At 40.6% G+C, this 16311-nt stretch overlaps 1 protein-coding gene across 1 annotated transcript in view; it reads right to left on the bottom strand.

The window, feature by feature from the left end:
• Positions 1 to 16311, bottom strand: part of LOC149469874 (merlin-like) — a 97645-nt gene that overhangs the window by 5946 nt on the left and 75388 nt on the right. Inside the window, exons 12-16 of the mRNA XM_089668478.1 lie at positions 14242 to 14364; positions 12684 to 12901; positions 10688 to 10787; positions 6911 to 7026; positions 4485 to 4629 (exon numbers count right to left, since the gene is read on the bottom strand). Coding sequence (XP_089524604.1) covers positions 4485 to 4629; positions 6911 to 7026; positions 10688 to 10787; positions 12684 to 12901; positions 14242 to 14364 — 702 coding nt within the window. The remainder of the gene's footprint in view (positions 1 to 4484; positions 4630 to 6910; positions 7027 to 10687; positions 10788 to 12683; positions 12902 to 14241; positions 14365 to 16311) is intronic.

Raw genomic sequence — 16311 nt, 5'->3', positions numbered from 1 at the left:
CCTTTTGGGAGATTGTGCTGTTGACAGATGAAACAAAATTACAGCTTTTTGGTAACTCCCCTCATTCTACTGTTTTCAGAAAAAGAAATGAGGCCTTTAAAGAAAAGAATCCAGCCTCTACAGTCAAACATGGCGGAGGTTCACAGATGTTTTGAGGTTGTCTGCTGCTTCAGGTACTGGATGTCATGACCGGATGCTTGGCATTATGAAATCTGAAAACTACCAAAGAATTCTGGGGTGCAATGTAGGGCCCAGTGTGAGAAAGTTGGGTCTCCATTAGAGGTCATGGGTCTAACAGCAGGACAATGACCCAAAGCACACATCAAAAAGCACCCAGAAATGGTTTCAGACAAAGCGCTGGAGGGTACTGAACTGGCCAGCAATGAGTCCAGATCTCAATCTCATAGAGTACCCGTGGAGAGATCTCAAAACAGCAGTTGAGAAAAGGAACCCTTCCAATCTGAGAGACCTGGAGCAGTTGGCAAAAGAAGAGTGGTCCAACATTCCAATAGAGAGGTGTAAGAAACTCACCAATGGTCACAAGAAGCGATTGATTTCAGTTATTTTTTTTCAAGAGGCGTGCTACCAAATATTAAAAATTGTGGGTGCTAATAATTTTGTCCAGGCCATTTTTGGAGTTTTGCATGGAATGTGTCAGATTTGACTTTATTTCTCTCCACTTTTTTTGTGTCATACCAATACAAACAAAAGAAATAAACATGAGAATGCCAAAATATTTGTAATTGCAACAATTTTCTGGGCGAAGTGGTGCATTATCTGACAGAAATGCAGGGGTGCTAATATTTTTGTCCATGACTGTGCATACAGAAAAATTGTTCAGTTTCAAACTTTATAAACCATCTCGGTTAGGCCCCTTTCATACAAAGGGTCCAATTGGGTCTGCCTGTTAGTTTTTTCATCAAGCCCAGACTTGTGTCTGTTTACTTCTGCTTACTGCAATTCGGCTTGCTAAAAAAAAGACGAAAGAGGATCTGTCCACCTCTGTCTAGGCTGATTGAAGAGCAGCGGCGTCGTTTACATCCGGCCACTGATAGAGCAGAGCAGGCTCTGTCCATGTCCACTTTACATGAACTGACCGGACACAGACCTGTCATCTGCCTGCTCTGCTCTGAACAGCGAACAGATCCCATGATGAACAATACAGAGTCCGCACCTTGTAAAAGGGCCTTATTAACACAAAATAATATATTTCTTACGGTAAAATATACCACAGTTTAAAGCTTAATTTAAATTTTTTTTTAGTTAACAGCAGCCATTGTTAGTATGAAGAGTTACTCTGCTACATTGGACCAGTGTAAGTATGTATGTGCCATACCTGGCTGATCCATGTGGGAAGCACAGTGGCTAAATGGATAGCACTTCCAGCTAGCTGTACTAGGATTGTCAGTTCGAATTTTAATCAGAGTACAGCATCATGTCAATTAAATTCCTGGGATAATGATCTGGTCAGTTAAGTAGCAGAGGGGGTTGTTAATCAGTTTCAGCTGCTTTGGTGTTAATGAAAGTAACAGGTGCACTAGATGGGCAACAATGAGACAACCCCCAAAACTGGAATGGTTTTACAGGTGGAGGCCACTGACATTTTTTTCTCTACTCATCTTTTCTGACTGTTTTTCACTAGTTTTGCATTTGGCTAGGGTCAGTGTCACTACTGGTAGCATGAGGAGATACCTGAACCCTACAGAAGTTGCACAGGCAGTCCAACTCCTCCAGGATGGCACATCAGTAGGTGCCATTGCCTGAAGGTTTGCTGTGTTTCCCGGCACAGTCTCAAGAGCATGGAGGAGATTTCAGGAGACAGGCAGTCACCCTAGGAGAGCTGGACAGGGCCATAGAAGATCCTTAACCCATCAGCAGGATCAGTATCTGCTCCTTTGTGCAAGGAGGAACAGGATGAGCACTGCCTGAGCCCTACAAAATGACCTCCAGCAGGCCACTGGCACGAATGTCTCTAAGCAAACAATCAGAAACAGACTTCATGAGGGTGTCCTGAGGGCCCGACGTCCTCTAGTGGGCCCTGTGCTCACTGCCCGGCATTATTGGGCTCGATTGGCATATACCATTGAACACCAGAATTGGCATGTCTGCCACTGGCACCCTGTGCTTTTCACAGATGAGAGCAGGTTTACCCTGAGCACATGTGACAGACATAAAAGGGTCTGAAGAACCCATGGAGGGACGCAAAGACCTCTACAGGCTAGACAATGGCACCCTGACTGCCATTAAGTATCGGGATGAAATCCTTGGTTCTTGCTGGTGCACAACAATGCCCGGCCTCATGTGGCGAGAGTATGCAGGCCGTTCCTGGAGGATGAAGGAATTGATACCATTGAATGGCCCCCACACTCGCCTGACCTAAATAAAATAGAACACCTCTGGGATATAATGTTTTGGTTCATCCAATGCCGCCAGGTTGCACCTCAGACTGTCCAGGAGCTCAGTGATGCCCTGGTCCAGATCTGGGAAGAAATACCCCAGGACACCATTCGTCATGTTGTCAGGCATGCATACAAGCACATGGGGGCTATACAAACTACTGAGTACCATTTTGAGTTGCTGCAATGAAATTTCAGCAAAATGGACTAGCCTGCTGCAACATTTTTTCACTTTGATTTTTGGGGTGTCTTTGAATTCAGTCCTCCGTAGATTGATAATTATCATTTCCATCAAACGATGGGGCATCCTTATGTTCCTAACACATTACCCAGTCCCTATCAGTATAGATATCTAGCATGATATTTTTCCCCATTGTTACGGCTGCAATCTTTCTTGGTCTACTTGACCATGGCTTGGTATCAAGAGATTCCCAAACTTTCCACTTAATAGGTCATTTAACAGTACTGATTGGCGTATTCAAGGCTTTGGACATCTTTATATGTCCTTTTCCATCTTTATAAAGTTCCATTACCTTGTTACGCAGGACTTTTGACAGTTCTTTTCTGATCCCCATGGCTCAGTATCTAGCCTAGTCAGTGCTTCCACGTAAGAGCTAACAAACTCATTGACTATTTATACACTGACACCAATTGCAATTTAAAAAGCCACAGATATGGGACATTAACCTCTAATTGGCATTTTAACCTGTGTGTGTCACCTTGTGTGTCTGTACCAAGGCCAAACACTCCAGGGTATGTAAACTTTTGATCATGGCCATTTGGGTGATTTCTGTTATCATTATGATTTAAAAATGAGCCAAACAACTATTTGATAATAAATGGCTTCATATGACCATCATCCTTCAATAAAAGAGCATTTTTTGGCATGATCAGTCATATTTTCAATATCAATGCCAAAATTTCACAATTTCTGCCAGGGTATGTAAACTTTTGAGCACAACTGTATCTGTAAAGCACTGCATAAATTGACGGTGCTATATAAGTGCCTGTAATAAATAATAAGCTGGAAATCACTGTACTAAGCACCTCTACTGCAGTGATCATCACTAGCTTCAAGGTTCTGTGTTGAGCAGCTGTATTGTGATCACAGGAGGTCACTAGCTCGGCACAGGCGCCATACAGGGAACATGTTCTCAATTAATGCAGTGCACTCACAGATGAGAAGAGGTGAAGAGACGGTGCCGTGATGTCATGATCACCATCTCATCCAATCAGAAAACACTTTGCATTCATTGAGAAAGGAACCTGGAAACTAGAAGCAATCACTGTAGTAGCAGTTCCTAATACAGTATTTACAGGGATCCCACTTGGCCCATACAGACTTTTATTGGTCCAAGCTGTAAAATCTCTACACCCAGACTTCAGCTTTAAGTGGATATTGTGCCTGCCTGATAATTGATACATTGGTATTGTTTATTTTCCAAAGGTAACTTCAGGATTGTGGTGCTTGACAGATGTGCTTATCTAGTTATGAGCAAATCCTTTTACAAACCAGGCAGATTTGCAAATGCCATTCCCCTAAATACTATATATGCATGCAGATTTGTCCAGCATGAATCATATAGTTCACGATTCCTATAGGTCTGTGTTCCTGAAATCTATGATTTGCCCTGCAGAAGAGACAGGTCTACACAGAATATTCATGAACAAATCTCAGGCTGGTGAGTCTTGACAATTACTGATAACTGAAATAGTTTTAAGTGCTCCAGATCTGAATGAAAATGGCGAATACTTCACTTGGCAATTACATATCCTGCCAGCAGATGGCATTTCAGGGGCAAGCTCTTTGCATTGAATAATGTTGGAATTCCAACACTTACTACTTATTGGGGTCCCAACTCCAAAATAAACTCAGGATTTCCAGTTTTCTGCTTTTGGTTAATTAACCCCTTGCTATACATCCGTTCATCAGTTGTCTGTTTTTCCTTAATCAATTTGTGCAAATTGTGTTTTTTGTTGATTACATAAAATGTAGTTACATGGGCTGTTGAAAGATAGCGTTGTGTTTATACAGGAGAGCATGTTACACCCATAAGTCTGTGACAGATTGTACAAGGTTGTACTCACTTGCAGATTATACTTGTATCTAAGGTTGCCATTGTAAAGTGATAATGCATTCATTTGCCGATCTTGCTGCTTCAGGGCTTGAATTTCAAGCTTGAGCTCATTTAGTTGGTTTTCTAGTTGTTTACTCTTTTCAAGGTATTCAATCCTGCATATATCAAGATCGGAAGTTAAACTTTATGGATAGAGCATTTACCTCTGTACATCATAGAAGCAGAAATGTTAGTGATAATGCCTATTAGTGAAGAAATTACAACAGGTCCTATAGAGAGGCATTTTTGCTGTTCTATAAGCAGATGATCATATTCAAGGTTTCGGTTTGGTCAGATGCTTGGTAATGACTAGTAAACAAACAACTGAAACTGGAAGTGACGTAATACATGCCGCTTCCGGCTTCATTGTTCACAGAGGAGGGGGAGGAATACATTTTCCTCCTCCTCTGCCTGCAGCCGGCCCAACCTAATGTAGTGGTCCTGGGTTCACCAATGGCACGGGAGAGCTTGGGGATGGCGGCGGGAGGGCCCCCCTTCCATGTTCTGTAAAAGTGATCAGCTGTAGAGCTGCTTGGATCACTTTTACAGGAAAGAGGATCGCTAACTCTAAAAAATAATAGCAGCTGCAGGCATGATCCTGGTAAGTCAAAAGAAAAATTTTCAACATAGCACCTCTTCAGCTGCTAGTTTACACCAGTGCCAGTATAAAACTCTTACAAATCAAGTAAGCAGAAAAAAGGACAGCACTTAAAAAAATATATAATATAAATATCTAAATGTTGTGTCTATTACCGTATTTTTCGCTCCATAAGCACTTTTTTCCCCCAAAAAATGGGGTAAAATGTCTGTGTGTCTTATGGAGCAAATTAGGAGCGGCTGGACTGGTATTCCCACCACCGTCGTGTTAGAATACCGGGCTGGCCGCTTGGCTCTACTGTGCAGAAGAACCTGCTCCTCGATCCTACCTGTTCCTCGGTCCAGCGGTGTCCTGCTTTCACCAGCCATCTTCTCTCCCCAGTGCCGGCATCTTCAGTGTGAGCACCCGGTTGTGATAGCTTGCGGCTTCACAGCCGGACGCCCACTGCGCATGCATGAGAAGTGCTGCGCTTTGTGAATGGCCACCTGTAGTCTTCTTGGACCTGTCACATGTCCCACAAGACTACGGGGAGGACAGCTCCACAGACGTGGGAGCGGGTACCTGTCAAATTCGGGTACCCGTCCCCCCCCACTCCCCAAAGGTCCGCAGTGGTCATCCCCTGTACTATGTCCACAGTCTCTGGTCATCTCCTATAGTATGTCCGCAGTTTCTGGTCATCTCCTGTACTATGTCCGCAGTCTCTGGTCATCTCCTGTACTGTGCCCGCAGTCTCTAGTCAGGGGTGGACTGACCATTCGTGCACTCGGGCACTGCCCGAAGGCCCAGGGTCAGTAGGGGGCCCCATGACATGCCCCTGGTACCTTTCATAGGCTTTTTTGGGTGTGGTTTGAGTGTGGGTGAGGACACAAGGGCCCCATGATCCCCTATTGCCCAGGGGCCCCATGAATTGTCAGTCCGCCCCTGTCTCTGGTCATCCCCTGTACTACGTCCGCAGTCTCTGGTCATTCTCTGTACTATGTCCGCAGTCTCTGGTCATCCTCTGTACTATGTCCGCAGTCTCTGGTCATCCCCTGTACTATGTCCGCAGTCTCTGGTCATCTCATGTACTGTGTCTGCAGTCTCTGGTCATCTCCTGTACTATGTCCGCAGTCTCTGGTCATCTCCTGTACTATGTCCGCAGTCTCTGGTCATCTCATGTACTGTGTCAGCAGTCTCTGGTCATCTCCTGTACTATGTCCACAGTCTCTGGTCATCTCCTGTACTATGTCCACAGTCTCTGGTCATCTCCTGTACTATGTCCACAGTCTCTGGTCATCTCCTGTACTATGTCCACAGTCTCTGGTCATCTCATGTACTATGTCCGCAGTCTCTGGTCATCTCCTGTACTATGTCTGCAGGCTCTGGTCATCTCCTGTACTATGTCCACAGTCTCTGGCCATCTCCTGTACTATGTCTGCAACCTCTGGTCATCTCCTGTAGTATGTCTGCAGTCCATTGGTTCAGAATATTTTTTTTCTTGTTTTCCTCCTCTAAAATCTAGGTGAGTCTTATGGAGCAAAAAATATGGTACACATGATCCTAGTATAACTACTTTTTTCCCTAGGATGTACGGGTATGTCCTATGGACAGGAAGTGGTTAAACTAAGCCACTGAGAGTCCATTAAATTCAACATTCAGAGGCTGTTAAATTTGTAGTGCATAAAATGTTTAAATGTGAAACTGGTGAATTGTGGGAGCCTACACCTTTGCCTTAGGTGGGTAAATATGATCATTTGTAAAGGTATCCTTTCATATGATATAATTTTCACAAACTTTAGCAAAAAGCAAGAAAGTAATACCTTTCTTTTTCAATCTCCAAAGATAGCCGCTTATATTCTGTGTCCAGGCTTTGCCATAAGGTTTTATTATCAGATCCTCCTTCTAAAGTATCTTGTTGAAGGATTTTTGCTGGCATCTAAAATAGAAAATAAATTGAGATCACCCAAAGCTGATATTTTTATTTATGAGTATTATTTCTGTGAGTTGAAACACCATATATCTTCTTGTGTCTGTCTAATGTGGGCCATGCATTTAAGAATACCTGATCTATCATATTTTTTGATCATTTTAAAAGGAGAGAGAGAGAGCACACCAGCCTAGTGTAGAAATTTTCAAAATTTTACTAATAAAAGAATATATTGCACTCACATGGATAAAAGTATGCAGTGACTGCCAATCCCCTATGCAGTCCTGTGGCCAGCGGCAAATATTAATAACATCAGGAAAAACAATAGCACTCAGAGACAACAATGTTGCTAGTAGGCTGATGAAGGGGAAGAATTCACCATAATGTGTCCCAACTCTAGGATTCATATGCATACGCTGAGTATACGCTGAGATCATGACTGCTACTTTGAACAATTCTGTCTCTGAATGCTGGTTTTTTTCCAGCTTTAATGGTTGATTCTGGTATTGGTAGCACACAGTAGAATTTAGATTGTTTATACCCGATAAGCTTTACATACAGTACTTTTACCCATTTGAGTTCATCATATTCTTTTTATTAAGGTGTTAAAAATTGCTACACTAGGTCTGTTCACTTTCTCTTTTCCTTTACGTCTCACCGGTACAAAGACAACTCTTGGCATTAGAAGCTGCAAGGCTTGTGGTGGACTTTATTTATGACATTAATGGGCTTGTTTGTATACACTATGGGGGTTATTTACTAAGGCTGGATAGTGCAAAATCTGGTGCAGCTCTGCACAGAAAACCAGCTTCCAGGTTTTATTGCCAAAGCTTAATTAAACAAGCTGAAGTTAGAAGATGATTGGTTACCATCAGGGGCGGACTGACAACTCATGGGGCCCCTGGGCAATAGGGGATCATGGGGCCCCTGTGTCCTTGCCCAAACTCAAAAAAGCCTATGAAAAAGGTACCAGGGGCATCTCATGAGGCCCCCTACTGACCCGGGCCCTCGGGCAGTGCCCGAGTTTCCAAATGGTCCGCCCCTGGTTACCATGCACAGCTACTCCAGATTCTGATTCTAATTTTAGCACTTTGTGCATTTTGTGACACCAGAAGGAAGATCCTTGTTGTTGCTCAGTGTAATGGTCAATGAGCACTCCTGGGCAACTATTTTTCTCTTTGATCATTTCACATGTCCTTTTCATTAAACAAGGTTGTTTAACACATCAAAGAAGAGTTAGTTAAACCCTGTTATGTTTTCTGAAAGGACTGATCAGTTCCTTTTTAATTAAAATGTTAATTTATCTTTCAGTGAAGCAATTATTAGAATAAAATATCCTTACATGTATGGCTAGCAAAAGACTACAGCACTGAGATCTCCATGGCAGAGCTTCCAGTATTATTCCCCCCCCAGCAGCTATTGTGAAACCTTTAGGAGTTTTGTTCCTCCAGTCATATACAGTATTTTACAATATGAATAGATTTGAAAGTAGCTGAAGGTCCTTCATATTTGCAAAGGTTAATTCTTCGTTCAAGAAATAGTAATAATTCATCCAACCAGTTTATACTCAAAGCAGAAATATACAGTAATAGCCAAACATATTGGCACCCTACATTTCTGTCAGATAATAAGCCACTTCACCCAGACAATTGCTGCAAGTACAAATGTTTAGGCATTCTCATGTTGGAGAAACAAAAAGCCAAATCTGACACTTCTTGACAATGTTTCGCACAGTGGACACAGTAACATTTAGATTTCTCGAGATGGACTTGTAAACTTGAGATTGTCCATGCTTTTCCACAATTTTCGTTCTCAAATCCTTAGAGAATTATATTCTGCTCTTTCTCTTCTCTATGTGCCATGTGGCACACAGAGACGCACAACAGAAAGTTTGAGGCAATTTTCCAAAGTTTTAACTGGTTGCCAGTGTGATTTCTATGTTGTCAGCACCTGTTAATTGATACAGGTGAGTTTAATTACAAATTAATAATTTTGTCCAGTCGATTTTTGAGGTTTTTGTGTGGAATGTGTCAGATTTGGCTTTTTGTTTCTCCACTTTTTTGTGTCATACCAATACAAACAAAAGAAGTAAACACAAGAATGCCTAAACGCTTGTAATTGCAACAATTTTCTGAGCGAAGTGGTGCATTATCTGACAGAAATGCATGGGGTACCAATATTTTTGGCCATGATTGTAAGTGTTAGACAGACAAACTGTTTAAATATATGTAAACAGGGATTAAACTGGTGATTATTATTATTTTACAGGATTTATATAGCGCCAACAGTTTGCGCAGTGCTTTACAATATAAGGGAGACAGTACATTTTCAATACATTTCAGTACAAAAAGAATAGGAGGGTCCTGCTCATGGAGCTTAAACTCTAAAGGATAAATTCATATTACACCCATAACTGGTTGTTTTGTAACATTATATAGCAATCCATATGAGCATATTATGTCTTTGATTGTTAGGCCTGGTTCACACGATTTCAGATGCAATTTGAGTCACACAGAATTGGATGGCAATGGAAATCACATTGATTTCAATGGTATCTGTTCAAATTAATGCAACACAACTGTAATGCGACCTTGGGGAAGGTACCTGTGTTACTTTGGTGTGATGCAGTGCAATTTTTTTTCCCTATAAGTTTCAATAAAATTGCAAATACTGTATCCAAATAAAATTTATATAATTTTTTTCACACAAATAGAGCTTTCTTTTAGTGGTATTTGATCTCCTCTGCTTTTTTTATATTTTATTATATACACTAAAAAAGGGAACATTTTGAAAAAAAAGATATTTTCTACTTTCTGTTACAAAATATATCCAATAAAATAAAATTTCTCCCTAAATTTTGGCCAAAACGTATTCTGTTACATGTCTTTGGTTAAAAAAAAAAGCCCACATCTAACACTGAATTTTTGGGGACACTATACTATTGCGGACACTAATATATTGCTGATTGCGATCAAGACATTGATCCATACAGACACTATACTAGTAATAGCAGTTATAGTGTGACTGTGATAGTGTGGCTAGCAATCTGGCACAAACTGACACTGGTTGTAAGGGACACTAACTGACATTGACATTGCTAGTGACACTAATACAATAATCAGTGATAATACTGTACACTGTACTAATGACACTGGCTTGGTGACAGGAGTGATCAGGAGGGCAATCATGGGGTTAACTGTGTGCCTAGCAAGTGTATGTGTGCTGCCTTTACTCACAGATCTGGCTGGGTCTCTCCTTGCTTTCACTTCTGAGCCGTAATTGAAAGCAGGGAGAAATCTAGCCAGAACCAGTGTGTTGTGTTTACAAATACACAGATCTTTGTGCTGTGATTGGCCACAGCCAAAATCATTGACTGTAACCTGTTGACAAACTCCTACTGTGTCATTTCTCAGCAAAGATCAGCAGGGGGCACGTGCATGCGTGCATCTAAACCTGGAAGTTCATTGCGACATACCAGTATGTTGTGGTGCCCAAGGGAGCCAGCCATCAGCAGTAAATGTAATCTTGAAGGCCGGCAAGTTGCTAAGCGAGAAACCTTTTTTGGAGGTTGATATGCACAGCATTGCCATGTAGGATGCTAGATTAACGTCACTTAGGTTCTATTCCAAGAAACAAGCAATTTAAGTAAAACATGACCATTTGTACTCACTTGGCTATGGGAACCCAGTTCTAGGAGCCTTTGCTTTGCATGTCGTTCTGCTTCTCTTGCTTTGTGAAGATCCTGCTCTAATAGTTCAGCTTCCTTAGCTCTGGCAGTAGAAACAAAAATTGTGATATAGGAAGATATGATTGTGAATGGAAATGTGATGAAAATTAACTTTGCAAAGAATACACAATCATATGCAAAAAAATAAAAAACACAATAATTTTGCTTGTACAAGATTAGATGATGACAGTAAACCCAGTTTCAAATCATGCATTAGGGAAAAGGTGAAAATATCCTTGCAAACTTAACTACTATGAGAACTAGCTTCAAGTGATAGAGCTTAAAGGACTCAGACACTCATTTTCTTCTGTTTTTAGGGGTTTTCCTGCCTTACTTTATCAAAAGAAATTTCCAGAAAAACACAAAACATGAGTTTCCCCTCACGGGTATTCAGCTATGCTCTTCCTTCAACAAAACAAATGACATTCAGCCTCCTGGCTTACACCTTAAACACTGCTGTTCTGGCCTTACACGCGCTTGGACCATACGCTTAGTAGCCCTTTGCTGCTCTGACACCCACATCTCTCCTAGGTGGAGCCCTCCTGACTCCTTGCAGCTACATCCTCTGTCTTCTGAGGTGGAGCCTAGAACCATGGTCAGGTCTCTACTAGAAGCCCAGAACACACCTGACCAATGAGTGCTGGTGGTTCCGAAAAGGTGGACCCAGGACTGGAGATTTTATCCTTCCCAGATCACTTTGAAATCCCCGGGCTCCATGTCCCAAAACAAACTTTTTTTTTTTTTCCAAAAAAGATTTTTATTAGAAGATAGCAGGCATAACAATACATATACAGACGTGAATCCAAAATCGGACAGATTACTGTATGTCGACTCCTGTGTCACAGATGGGTCAAAGCATAACAGGCAATACAAAACATAAAGTTGTCAAACATTTAGTCAACATAATGTTACAATCCAGGAGATGTACCACAAATAGGAAATGAGTTAGGAGATATATTGACGTTTGACCGTTGAGCAGAACTTTCTGTCAGGGAAGTGTGAAGTGTGTGATATCGAATATGAATAGCATCTATGGAAACCTTAGATCCGTTTCACGTGTCCAAGAATTGGAAATGTAAGTGTTATGGAGCGTAATACGTCTGTTTGAGGTACAGCATTCTGTATTGGTTATGGTACAAAGATTAGAGTAGAACACAGGCGAGAGCTAAAGATCAGGTAGAAAGAGGGTTAGTTAGTAATTAGAGTAACTTGGTGATAACGTAAGTATATAGAAAGGGAGAAAGAAGAAAGAGAGAGAGAGAGAGAAAAAAAAAAAGGGGGGAGAGGTAGGGAGGGGAGGGAAGGGCTTATGGTATGATAAAACGGAAAAAAGAAGTATATTCTTGCGGGTAGGTGGCATTCAACATGTGAAATGCGTCACAATAGAAATATCAGCTTATAGTTGAATCCATGGTGCGAATCAAGACAGTCAACCGGGTAATATATACAAGTTCCAAAGGAGCAAGGTATATCTAGGCATATATCAAGAGGTATCTCAGAAAAGAGAACATTCCCCAGTGTCAGAATAGGTCTAGACAATCATTGCTGCATTAGTAGGTGGTAGGAAGGGGTGGTTTTAAAATGCTTCCAACAGAAAACAAACTTTACTAAACGATGAGGAAACTAAAAAGCCAGCTTCCTCTGGTTGAGAATACTAGTCATAACGTCTTTCTAGACCCTGGCAGGGCAATGCACTGCCACACTACCTGAGTTTATTGAATTAACCCCCATGTCTACCAGGCCAACACAATGATTCAGAAAAAACTATACTTACACCAAAATGTCTGTCTCAGAACTACTAAACAGACAGAAAAATGAAACTTCTGTCTTTGTTACAGTGTCAACGATATACAGCTGCTTATTATATTTCACAGATTATTGCAATGATTGTAAAACTGCAAATGATGGATGGTGTATAAAACAAAAAGACTGAGCTCACCTCCTGTCCGACTCCTTCAGCAGTTTCATGGTTATCAGATCTGACTCTCTCATCTTTTTCTCCATCATGCGCATCTCATCCTTACTCTTTAGAACTGTCAATTCCAGGCGTTGTAACTCCTGTCTGGCCTCCACTGCGTCCTGTGCAAGTAACTTTGCTTCATCTTCTGCTATCTGAACCTTTTCGGCTAACAGTTCAGCAGCTTCATTAGAACGAATCTACAGGCCATAACAAAGTGGATAGAGTTGTAACACAACAATGTCATACTATGATTCCTTAACCCCTTCATGCCTAAGGGCAAAACAAATCTTAATGTCTAAGCACAATTTTGCAATGTTGACATGTGTTAGTAAAACCGTACATATCATCACAACTATTTTGTACATCCAGGTGAATTATACCGCGTTTTTTTCAGGAAAGATTGGGCTTTCATTTGGTGGTAAACGGTAATGGATATCTCCTGAATTTGTTTTATTATCAAAGGAAAACTGGCCAAAAATATTAAAAAAATATATATTTTTTTAATTTAGCTGTGTGTTTCTTGTTACTACCATAACCTACCACCAAAGAACAACTAAAATAAATTTTCCAGATCTTGAAGTTCGCAGCGATACCATATATGTGTATGTTATTTGTTGTTTGTACCCGTAGTACAGCCCAGAAACAATAGTGCACATTTTGGTTTTTGTTTACCTAAAACACACTGACACTAACTGACACTAATACTAATTTTAAAAAAAATCCTGACCTTTGACCCTGACCTTTTGACCTTGACCTTTGACCCTGAACTTGATCCAAACACTTACCTTGGCTCTGAACTAGATCAAACCTTGATCTAGGTATTTTTTCTTTATTCTTTCTTTTATTTTGTAACATTTATCTTATTTTTTTTTTTTTCTACAAACATTTTTCCTCTCTATGCCAGGATTTAGAGAGATACAATGTATCTCTCTCCTCCATTCATAGAGAGAGAGAAAATATGAGGGAGCCGTGCTGTACAGTGACTGATCACTCTGATAGCCAATCAGAGGCTATCACAGCGATCATGTGACCCGGAATCCAGAGTCACGGGTCTCGATCATTATAAGAGGACCCGGGCTCTCAGTGACACCCCAATATTTGTGCTGGGAGTGTGCTGTGCGGCGTGCTCCCAGCACAACGACAGATACGCAAGTATGCGGCCCCATGGAAAAAAGCCCAGTTTTGTGAGGCTGCATATTTGTGTGACGTCGGCGTCAAGGGGTTAAAAAGGTCTTAAAATACTTAACACAAAAACAACAATTCCTGAACAATATTTATTCAAATTCAGAGTATTTACTGTTTATGCCTTGTATAAATATATAGTATATATATTTTATACTGTTAGTTCTTGTGTAAATTTTTTTTTATTTCACACTAGTTCACCTGTAGTAGATAGATAGATAGATAGATAGATAGATAGATAGATAGATAGATAGAGTGAATGGGTCAACTGTTGTGCAACAGTATGTAATGAAATCACATGTTGATCCATCTAATGGTAATTCTGCATCAGGTATAGTTAAATTTGTCCACCCACCAGAGCTTCGTTAGCTTGTCTTGCTTCCTCCTCCAGCTGGAACAGCCTCCTTTCAAGCTCTTCTTTGGATCTTTCTGCCTCTTCCCTTAGTTGTTTCTCCATCAACAGTCTCTGGTGCTCCTTCTAATAAACTAGATTCTATTAATTTTCCATTTGGAAGACTTAGTTGAACATAGTTACAACACATAATTTATCACCAAATCTAGATCTGGTTGGGCAACAGAAATTGTGAACTTTTGACTTCCAGATTACTTGCCACGAAACAGATCCTCTAATGAGAACTGTATTCTGATTTCTAGATATCAGTTTTAACCTTTTACTAAATTAACCAGCAATGATTACATTATTTTGTGACCACTGTGACAGTGTGAGGCCCTGCCACAGTATGAGATTAAGAAAAGGATGTAGAAATGACACAGGCGTCCCTATTAGGCTAGATGTGAAGCTCCAGGCTATTTGTTATGAGCAGAGAAAGCTCTGCTGATGTATAAAATATCCAGACCTGGGATTCCTCTTTAAGTCAAAAGAGGGGAAGAAGAGGAAATGACACTTTATGAAGCATGTATTTACAGTAACTGATATACAGTTAGGTCCATATATAATTGGACACCAGCACAATTTTAGATTTGTTCAGGTATTTACCAAAACATATTCAAGCTATAGTTATTTAATGGATATGAGCTGAAAGTGCACACTCTCAGGTTTAATTTGAGGGTATGTACATCCAAATTGGAGGAAGGGTTTAGGAATTACAGCTCTTAAGAGTAGCCATCCCCCCAAAAGTAATTAGACAATTGAATCAAAAGCTGTTTCATGGCCAGGTGTGGGTTACTCCTTTGTTATTTCTTCATCAATTAAGCAGGTAAAAGATCTGGAGGTGATTTTAAGTGTGTTATTTGCATTTGGAATCTATTGCTGTGAACCTGCATCGTGTGTTCAAAGGAGCTGTCCATGCAAGTGAAACAGGCCATTGTAAGGCTTCACAAAAGAAACACAATTCATCAGAGAGATAGCAGCAACATTAGGAGTGGCCAAATCAACAGTTTGGTACATTCTGAGGAAAGAAGAACGCACTGGTGAGCTCAGCAACATAAATAGGCATGGTCATCCATGGAAGACAACAGTTGTGGATGATCGCAGGATCCTCTCTATGGTAAAGAAAAACCCATTTCCAATATCCAGGCAAGTGAAGGACACTCTCCAAGAAGTGGGCGTATCATTGTCAAAGTCTACAATCAAGAGAAGACTTCACAAGAGCAAATACAGTGGGTTCACCACAAGGTGCAAACCATTCATAAGCCTGAAGTATAGAAAAGCCATATTAGATTTTGCCAAAAAACATCTAAAAAAGCCAGACCAGTTCTGGAAAAGCATTCTTTGGACGGATGAAACTAAGATTAATCTGTACCAGAATGACAGGAAGAAAAAAGCTCATGATCCAAAGCACACAATGTCATCTGTAAAACATGGTGTAGGCAGTGTGATGGAATGGGCATGCATGGCTTCCAGTGGCACCGGGTCTTTGGTGTTTATTAATGATGTGACAGAAGCAGGCGGATGAATTCTGCAGTGTTTGGAGATATACTGAGTCAATCACCTGATCTCAACCCAACTGAGCATGCATTTCACTTGCTGAAGGCAAAACTAAAGGCAGAAAGACCCACAAACAAAGAACAACTGAAGACAGCTGCAGTCAGAGCCTGGCAAAGCATCAGAAAGGAGGAAACCCAGTCTTTCCATGGGTTCCAGACTTCAGCCAGTGATTACCAGTAAAGGATTCTCAACAAAATATTAAAAATGAACATTTTATTTATGATTAAATTCATTTGTCCAATTACATTTGAGCCCCTGAAAATGGAGGAACTGAGTTTAAAAATGGTTGCAGTTACTAGAATTTGTACTTGATATGAAATATATATGGACCCAACTGTGTATGAGTATATATATATATATATATATTTATTTATTTTTTTTCCTTTATTATAGGATGTTGGGATATATAAACTTAATTTGTTCTATATTTTATTAGTTTCCCTCTAGTCAGATTTCATCTTATAATATTGGCTCTAG

Source organism: Staurois parvus, unplaced genomic scaffold (genome assembly GCF_062004578.1).
Source record: "Staurois parvus isolate SC_StPar_1 unplaced genomic scaffold, SC_StPar_1.0 ptg000058l, whole genome shotgun sequence".
NCBI lineage: Eukaryota > Metazoa > Chordata > Amphibia > Anura > Ranidae > Staurois > Staurois parvus.
The sequence above is the reverse complement of the archived record's forward strand: the minus strand, read 5'-3'. Positions and strand labels throughout refer to the sequence as shown.